Source organism: Penaeus japonicus, unplaced genomic scaffold (genome assembly GCF_977035675.1).
Source record: "Penaeus japonicus unplaced genomic scaffold, GWHDUDI00000001_assembly GWHDUDI00000031, whole genome shotgun sequence".
Classification (NCBI taxonomy): Eukaryota; Metazoa; Arthropoda; class Malacostraca; order Decapoda; family Penaeidae; genus Penaeus; species Penaeus japonicus.
Window position 1 is genome coordinate 9,012,255 of NW_028234433.1, and position 10,000 is coordinate 9,022,254.

The 10,000-nt window shown below is 34.0% G+C and overlaps 2 protein-coding genes across 3 annotated transcripts in view; one reads left to right on the top strand and one right to left on the bottom strand.

The window, feature by feature from the left end:
- LOC122246455 (angiopoietin-related protein 2) overlaps positions 1 to 6,218 on the top strand; it is a 22,490-nt gene extending 16,272 nt beyond the window's left edge. The window contains exons 3-5 of the mRNA XM_086555409.1: positions 700 to 805; positions 1,716 to 1,849; positions 3,150 to 6,218. Of these exons, the coding sequence (XP_086411535.1) occupies positions 700 to 805; positions 1,716 to 1,849; positions 3,150 to 3,379 (470 nt within the window). The 3' untranslated portion in view covers positions 3,380 to 6,218. The remainder of the gene's footprint in view (positions 1 to 699; positions 806 to 1,715; positions 1,850 to 3,149) is intronic.
- Positions 6,219 to 7,188: 970 nt separating this feature from the next.
- Positions 7,189 to 10,000, bottom strand: part of LOC122246466 (nucleoside diphosphate kinase 6, mitochondrial) — a 6,552-nt gene continuing 3,740 nt past the window's right edge. For both annotated transcript variants that reach the window (XM_043005047.2, XM_043005048.2), the window contains exons 2-5: positions 8,969 to 9,059; positions 8,520 to 8,662; positions 7,961 to 8,121; positions 7,189 to 7,472 (exon numbers count right to left, since the gene is read on the bottom strand). In XM_043005047.2, the coding sequence (XP_042860981.1) occupies positions 7,297 to 7,472; positions 7,961 to 8,121; positions 8,520 to 8,662; positions 8,969 to 9,046 (558 nt within the window). In that variant the 5' untranslated portion in view covers positions 9,047 to 9,059 and the 3' untranslated portion in view covers positions 7,189 to 7,296. The remainder of the gene's footprint in view (positions 7,473 to 7,960; positions 8,122 to 8,519; positions 8,663 to 8,968; positions 9,060 to 10,000) is intronic.

Genomic DNA, 10,000 nt, shown 5'->3' on the forward strand with positions numbered 1-10,000 from the left:
CCCTCTCTCCCTTCCCATTCCGCTCTCCCCTCTTTCGTAACTCAACCCACGTCATATCAGGTCATACCATCTTCCTTTAACGCTGGCCAAACCCGTGCAACCTCCAAAGGCCTATCTTTACAAGCTGCAATAACCTCCATCAGGACACCAAACGATCAGCTGGTACTAGTGCGATGCAGGTGGATGAAATGCAGGGAAGGCACAGGCGATATTGGAAAGTGTATGTTGAGGCTTAGGATGTGTTTTTCTTTTTTTTTTTTTCTTTTTTGTGAAGCTGTTTTATCTATTGTGTTTTTGGATCCCTTTCATATATTTACGTTCTGGAGATAGAAGGAGGTTGTGTATGTATATGCGCATACTCACACAGACACACAGAAACACACACACACACACACACACACACACACACACACACACACACAAACACACACGTACACGCACACGTACACGCACACACACACGCACACACACACACACACACACAAACACACACACTCAAACATATATATTCTATATAGTTAGATAGATATAGATCGATATCCATCCCAGACCAACCCCAGATGAGCCTTTCACTCACCTATTCTACACAATCATCACAACAAACCGAACCACAAAGCCCTAAATCCCCTTCCCAAAGCACCTTACGCCCGTCCTCCGTCAGCACAGCCCAAATCACACCGTTTCTCGCCCTCATTGCAGGCCTGGAAGCCCTCCACGCGATGACCAAAGGCAAGAACCACGAACTGCGCGTCAACATCACCGACTGGAGCGACGGCGAGACGTGGGCCGAGTGGAAGGAGTTTAGGTGAGCGCCGGTTTTGGAATTGTTGTGGTGCTGGCTACGCGTTGGGATTGTTATCGGGGAAATTATGATTGTTGTTGCTGTTGTTCTTGTTATCACTGCTGTTGTGATATTCGATTTTATTATGGGTATTATTATGATCATCGTCGTCTTTATCATTATCATTATTGTCGCCTTAATCATTTTAATATCATCATTATGATTATTACTATCAATATTGTTATGATTATCTTCGTCCATAAAATAACTATAAACAACATCTTTCACAATAAGGTCGGGTCTTTAGGAGTGTAAAGATAAAATAAAGATCTTAGCGTAAAAAGTATATTCAATCAAGATAAGACTGGTTGTAATAGGTGGGAGGTTTGAGAAAGAACTCCAAAGAGGGAAATGTTTAAGTGAGGATGCTAAGGTATAATCTATTTATAGGATGGATCTGAAATGCGATTTTATATTAAAATAGATTACTATAGAGGAACTGATTGAAAACCCTACAATATGAATGAACAGCTTTAAATCAGGTTGAAAAAAAAATCACATGATCTTAAAATGAATAAAGTAGAAACCACTACAGAGAACAGAAAGAAATGAAGAAAATGGACTCGCTTCGTATGTCTCATTCACTATCATCTTAGATTTATATGTGTTATGCTGCGCAGTGCTGGCGTTCTTGGCCGGCATTCTTGCTGACCTAAGTTCATATCCTGCACAAACTGACTGTAGCCACAAGAGCCTATCCACCATACCTAAAGAACAATTATTTTTATTATTATTATTATCAATAGTAGTAGTAGTATTCATATGATTATCATTATCATAATTCATATTAATGTCGTTGCTTCTGTTGCTAATATCATCATCATCACTATCATTATCACTATCACCATTATTAAGATACCCCTTGGCATTACAGCGTCGCGGGCGAGGACAAGTACTACCGGCTGAAAGTGAGCCGCTACACCAGCAGTTCCCAGGCAGGAGACGCCCTCAAGTGGCACAATGGCATGAGGTTCTCCACACCCGACCGAGACAACGATGCTCTTCTGGGTGAGGGCTGATGGGAGCTCTATTGGTGGTTACACTTGTTAGCGGTGTTAGATATGGTTGGGTGTGAGAGTGTGGCTTCTGTTAGGGAGGGAAAGTGTTTTTTTTTTTTTTTTTTTTTTTTTTTTTGTATTTGATATGAAGTTTGGTTCTTATTGGATTGAAGGATGTGGGTTTTGTTGAGTTTATTATCTTTTTGATGTCTTAAGTAATTGTCATTATGATGGTTTATTCTTCTTGTCTGATATGTAGGATTATTGCCATTATTTGTAGAGAGCATTGTAGTTTCTGTGACGAAAGGTATATGCATTATTAATAGTGGCAGATCTAAAGGGGGCAAAGGGGGACACCCCCCCCCCCATATTATAAAACATACACCCCTCCCCCAGTGTAGTACTTCTGCAAGTGTAAAACAAGTTTCTCAAAATGAATAATTTTAGGGAAAATTCATATACTAAAATGCTTCAACAGTACCTGCAACCTTACATCGAACCTTAAAATAAATCACTTGTAGAAACACACAAGTCTCAAATGAGTTAACAAGCTTATTTCAGTAACGAAAATGTTGGAATTCTCTCATTGGAATAATTATTTCCAGATTTAGACACACACACACACGCAGCCACATACTCATATATATATATATATATATATATATATATATATATATATGTATATATATATATGTATATATGTATATATATGTATATATGTGTATATATATATATATATATATATATATTATATATATATATATATATATATATATATATATATATATATATATGTACACACATATATATATAATATATATATGTATATATATATATATATATATAATACATATATATATATATATATATATATATATATATATATATATAATATACACACACACACACACACACACACACACACACATATATATATATATATATATATATATATATATATATATATAATATATATATATATATATATATACACACAACACACACACACATATATATATAATATAATATATATATATATATATATATATATATATATATATATATATATATACATACTCATTTGTAATTCACGTTTAATTAAAAATATCAATATGATTATCAGTTTAAAATCATTATATTGATGAGTCACTATTTACTCATATGAATGTTGTAGACTAATTTAGAATATATAATCAGAGAGCTAATTCAAGCAAATGCAATGAATTAAATGAAAAAGAGGACTAATAACACGAAATACAAACTCCAGCAAATCCCTCTCTGAAACTAACCCCTCTCCTCCAACCTTCCAGGCGGCCACTGCGCCAAGAAGAACAGCGGCGGCTGGTGGTACCGAGGTCACCGTGGCTGCTACCAGGCCCACCCCACAGGCAGGTACCAGCACAGCCCCGGCAACCCCCCTCCCCCCACGGCCAACTCCCGCAACTTCGACATGGGCCCCGTCCTCGTGTGGCAAAACTGGCGCGGCGAGAGCTACTACCCCAAGTCTCTCTTCCTTATGTTCCGACCGGCCATCAACTAAAGACCACGGCTTCCCCTCGACTTCTGATTTTTTTGTTTGGTCTCGCTCCACAGTGCTGCTGGGTGTCAGTGTGCTGGTGGTCGGATTCATTTGTTTTTTTTCTTGTTTGGAGAAAAGGGGGGAATGCAAGAAAGAAAAGATAAGAGATAAAAAAAAAAAAATGCATTGTCTAAATCCATGCTGAAGGGAAGCTAATCTGAGCAGCATAATACTTCCAAGTGAAAATGGTTTGCCAAAATAAGCATAAGGACTTTTTTCTTTCTCTTTAACCTGTTTTATGATCAAACTAAAAAAAACACGAACCCTTGTCATTTTCTTTCCGTAGTCTAGTAGAAATGTATTCTGGGATCAATGTCTTAATGGAATGGTTATATTTCCATAGTAAAATATTCTGGGTGTGGTAAGGAAACCTTTAAATCACCCGAGAATGACAAGGATGGTGAAGGGAAAGCAAGACAAAGCTAAAGAAGAAAGAGAGAGAACTTAATTAACACAATGATTCTAACAAAGTAAATATAAGTTATTATATGGTAGAGGTTTCCAGTATTTTTCTTAATGCATCAGAGGAGGATATTTTTCTGCATTTTACAGTCCAAAAAATGGCATTTTACTGTAGGAAAAAATGTAAATCATAAAAGATAAAAAAAAAAAAAATTGATTAAACTCTAGTCTTAAACATATATGAATTTGTCATGAGGTAATATTGAGTACAGTATTAAGGTTATATGATATACATACATATATACATATATTTAGCTCCCTACCAAAGTCTGCTATGAGCATAAAAGCAAAGAATTTCTTTTTTTTTCACTCAATTTAGTTTGTTATAAATGTATTATTATTAGATTCACCTCAATGACATCGGAGGTAAAAAAATAAATTATGTGAAAAAAGGCATTTAGAGAAAATAACAAATATAGTAAAAAAAAAATCCCCCAAAACACAGATATACATATATAAAAAGATAGAATCAAACAAGCAAAACCACATTTTGTGCCGTTTAGAAACAAGTTATCTTTCGCGATACTTAACCACCATAGGGTGAGGGCATTCAATGTAAAAAATAAATAAAAATTATACCCGTTTATCGAAAAGATGAACCAACACCCACCCTATGTGGCTTGTCGCAGTTATTCTCTATTGCCATGTAACTGTTGTGTTAGAATTTCTGTAGGTCTTAGCTCCATAGGCTCTTCCAAATAATTCTCCTTGGATTCATCTTACAAAACCTCCCACCATGAAATAACCACAAATTACAGAAAGAAAAGAAACATCATCCTACCCATTTCTTGAATACAAACTCGCAGATCCAAAGATTTCTTTTCTATGGCAATGTCGTAAAAGATATATAAAGGGAACGGTTTGCATTTTGAGAACCTTTTTCTGAAACACTTTAGGATTACAATTAAAAGAAAAGAAAAGGTCAGGGTTTATAACTGCAGTAATCTAGAATCGTAATGTAACAGAACCCTGTCTGTTCTTCAATGTACTGGCCTAGCAGCTTCTTCGTGCAATGGTATGAGTTCTTGTTTCAGTGTGATTTTGGTCAAAATTTTGGTCTTCTATGAAAAAAAAGATATGTATCATTGTTCTGTCATCGACATGCTGACATTTTTATGAGCTGAGGATGGGTTTGGGTGTCCAATTCTCTAATCTTTGCATTTTAAAGCACTGTAAATCTTAAATATCTTAAATAAGAATAGAAATCTTAATGTGATAATAAAAAAAAATGCAATCCATCTTACTAAATCAGTAGAAACAAGAGATAAACAATTTTAATACAGCTATATAATACAAACAGATTATTACACCCCCCTAAGAAAAATATTCATAGGACTTTAAATACAAAGCATAAACTATATCAGCTAGATGGACACACAGACTCACATCTCCGCCAACTCTTTCCCTCAGTACAACGCAGTCTGACACAAATACTATCATTCATGGCACTAAAACTGAGACTTTAGGGAGGTTGAGACATAAGTAGCAAAATATTCAATGCATATTAATTTCTTGTTCTCAAAACTTTTTGAACTTGGATCATTCAGTTAGTGCATGCATAACATATTAGAAGATACATAATAACCCTACAGGTAGTTTATTTGAGATATGTTTAGAAGAAAGAATTCTCGAACGTGTGTAGAGTTGACAGATTTTGTCGAGTGAAGAAAAACTTGACTTAACAATCTACACAAGTGGACAAATGCAGTGTTACTGAGTATTATTTTAAACTGGGTATTGTTTTAACTTTCATCTAAGTGCAAGATGTACTGATTGCAATTTCTCATTTCTTTTATTACCAGTATTTACTTAACATCTTCCCATCTAAAAATGTTTTTGAAACTCCTCAAAAGATTCTGCCAAGGAAATAATGTGTCTAATTTCCACAAAAAATAAACATGCCCTTTAGTAGGTGATGCATCCTGAAAGCAAAAGTAGTCCCACTCACTTTGTTTCCTTGTGTATAACTTTGTCACATGATCTAGAATTCTTTTTGTGGAAAATATTCTTAGTAATTCTTCTTCTGTCTACCTTCTACATATTATAGCACTGCCGCGAGAGCAGTTCAATTTACGTAGCTCAGTTTTTCCAGAGACTTCATGTGGATATTTTGTCTGTGGTCAAGTGGGACTTTTATCTTTATCATTTGCCAGTATTTCAAATTGTTACGAGCCTATTCTCACACAAGGTACATATACGTATATCATTTCCAACGCACCTTGCCAAGGGAGACAAAAAATTAAAGAAAGAAAGAAGTAAACAATACCAAAAAAAAGTAAGAAAGAAAGAAAGAAAGAAAAAAACACTAATTGGAGATGTGCAACACAACCCCCCAAAATAATAGAACATATTAAAAGAATGAGAAATATAAATACAGGCCAGTCCACTCCTTGCCCATGCCAAACTACCTACCCTCAGTCAATGATAGGTCGTACCACACACACAAAAAAATTAAAGAAGGTAGGTTCTCCTCGCAAGTATTTTGTCAATCGTATATTTTCAATACAAAAAAAGAAAGAGAGAAAGCATGAAAAAATGCAACGTATGTGCCAAAAAAGGGGAGAGTACAGCCGACTGAAAGTGTATGGTGTCAACCTATCATTAACAAGTGTATTAAGAAAATTACTTTAGCTACTAAATTCTAAAAAACAAAACAAAAAACAGAACAAAAAAACAAATAAAAACAATAAAAAATGAAAAAAAAAAAAACTTTCCTCAAATTACATTCATAGAAATAGATTGATATTTCAGTCAGAAAATATATAGCAACTACCTATGTATTTTCGACCTTCGACATAATAACAACGTAAAACAAAGCAAAAACAAACGAACAAACAGGCATTTCTTTAAAAAAGGGTTAAAATTGGATCATAGAGTTGTACAAAGCATCTGCCGAGGTGTCATCCACAAAAGACAACAGTTGTGCCAAAAACTTACCCCATAACTGTAAGATTTACTGTAGGCCTTAAATTGTAGTGCTGTCTTGTGAATAAACTTTATACTTAACATCTTACTCTTTTCATTGTCCTATGTAATAATATGTTCCTCATCATGGTATGTAGTTACAAAAATACTACACACACACACACACACGTGTGTGTGTGTGTGCGCGTGCCTGCGCGTGTGCGTGTTTGTGTGCGTGTTTGTGTGCCTCTGTGTGTGTGTGTGTGTGTGTGTGTGTGTGTGTGTGTGTGTGTGTGTGTGTGTGTGTGTGTGTGTGTGTGTGTGTGTGTGTGTGTGTATGCAATTATGTATGTGTGTTTTCATGAATACCCTTCTATTTTCAATATCCAGGATAAAAAGACAAATTTTATAAATTTGAGTAATCATTTTCATGAAACCATTACAATCTGTCTTAAGAATTACATTAAATATTGCATATTTACAAAATCCCACACAACTAATTATATGTACATCTAGTTCACACTTTTATTTATTGATCTATTTTCTAAGGATACTCTATGTATAAAATCCTTTTCATCAAAAGTGACTAATCCTTTTCTAAACATTTCTTCTTCGCATTTCTGCCAGTGCTCCCAGTTGAATTCGGGAAAGAAGAATTTCATCTCTTGTGCGGCAGTTTCTGGAGAATCTGTTTATAGAGAATTATATTATCTTCATTTGAGATTTTCTACTGTCATATTTTCTTTTAACGTCCCTGAGGTTTAATACATTCTGCAAATATTACATTGAGGGACACAAAAGGCATATGAGAAATGAGCTAATCTTGAAATCTCTATGATCAAAATATAGGATTATAATTTCTTGTCTCTAGAAACACACTAGGTGTGGCAGGAAACTAAGTGCTGTCTACATAGAAAAAGGAGTAAGATGAACTTGAAACAATCATGATGGCAGAAAACCACTATGAATACATCATGCCAAATATTAAACAGAATGCATAGAAAAACATGGTAGAGTAGAAAGAAGAAACAAACCACAAACAATGTTACTGAAGTGTCCATTGTCATAAAACCAACAAAAATTAAATAACATTAATGATGATAAGAAAAAAGATAGATTAATCTAAAATCTAAAGGAAGGAGTATATCACACTGAAACCAAACTGTTATCTCTTACCTGATCCATGTGTGGAATTTCTTGTGTCCGTGAGTCCATACAAGCCACGCAAGGTGTATGGTGCTTCATATTTTGTCTTATACACTTTGGTTGGGCCCATGAGTGCTCTCCAGTGCTTGATGGCATCCTCACGGGCAAGAACAAGGGCTTGAGTTGGTCCGCTGTAGGGAAGAGGGTGACTTTAGCTCTTGGGTAATACAGCCAGTATATGCTTAACATGAATTTAATTTCTTTGGGTTATTTTGAAAGGATTTTTGGATGATACATATACATATATATACATATATATATATATATATATATATATATATATATATATATATATATATATATATATATATATATATATATATATATATATATATATATATATATATATATATATAAAAGAATACATAAATAAAGAAAAACAACAACACCATATTAACAAAAATTTTCTTTCACCTAAATTAAATAAATTAAATAATAGAACTTCGGAAGAAGACAAGTAGAAAGAAAAAAGAAAAAAAACATGCATACATGCAGACACAGCCAAACCCATTTTCCTTCTCCAAATCACCTTGCCATGAACGTGACGAGTCTGTTATAGAAGAACTTCCCTTGATGTTCCCCGTAGAATCTCTCAGTGTCTTGCTTACTGAGTCGGACTTCTTTGTGACGCACTACCAGGAACTTTTCACTTAAAATTTTGCTTCGGATGGCCTAGGGTGGGGAGAACAGGAATAAGTTTGGAAAATGCTATAAACTTGTGAATTATTTTGAAAGTAAATGATGTTTTATATTATTATTTTAATGGCATTCTGAAGAGAAGAGATGGTGAAGGAAGGGACAGGAGCAGAAGAGAATAGAAGAAAAGAGAAGGGAAAGGAAAGGAAGAGGAAGAGAGAAGAGATGAATCCCCAAATTACATTTTCATGACCAACTTCCTGCTGAGTCAGACCTTGAGAGGTACCAACAGCAACAAAGCAACATGAACACCAACAAGAACAAGGTTTTAAAAACACTAACCTGTATAACATGAGGTACTCTTGTGACATCTGGCTTCAAGAGGGCCAGAGTCAACTGCAGTGGCCCACGTATAGTCATTCCTGCACACTCCCTGTAATACATGCAGGTATTGCTATAAATGCAACCAACACAAGTTAATAGCTCAACCCCATGAGAATACTAGGGAACTCGCATAAAACAAATTTATCAATAAAAGAGAATGAAATGCTGTCACAAAAAAATCACACTAAATCTATAATTTAACCCAGTCTTGTGTGCTTACTTTACCTTAGTGTCTGATTGTAATATTAGAGAATATACAAATGGACACATCTGAACCCTTCTAACAGACACTGACCAGGTTTTTGAGGAAGTGCATGTTCTGAACCAACAGAAAAAAAAGTTAATAGCCCAACCCCCATGAGAATACTAGGGAACTCGCATAAAAAAAAGAGTAACAATAAACGAGAAAAAAAATGCTGTCAAAAAAAAAAAAAACACTAAAACCAGAATTTTATACTCTCTCCATTCTATTAGTGATTTATAGTACTTTAGCTATATATAGTGTATGTATATGTATATGTAGAGGTATAGTGTATATGTATCTGCATATGTACCTATGTATAGGCAGATGTATATCATATGTATGCATCTGTAGACTGTAATAAGTGCATATTATAAGTATATATAAATAAATATAATATAAATATATATATATATTTAAATAAAGAAAATATGTATATGTAGTATGTATAAGTATGGTAATGTATTATATGTAAAATGTATGTGTATATATATATATAAATATTTATATATATATTATAAATATATATAAAAAAATAAAAAAGATATATATATATATATATCCGAGATCATCTTACATACCAATACCATACAGAATGATTGATAACCACAATAGATTGGAAAATATAATCAAGCCTACACCAAAATATACTCTATGGATAGATACCATTTTGATATATGCAACATATGAATATTCAAACCCTTATACTTCTAGGTATAAAATCCAGAAATAAATTTTGATGTTAAAAT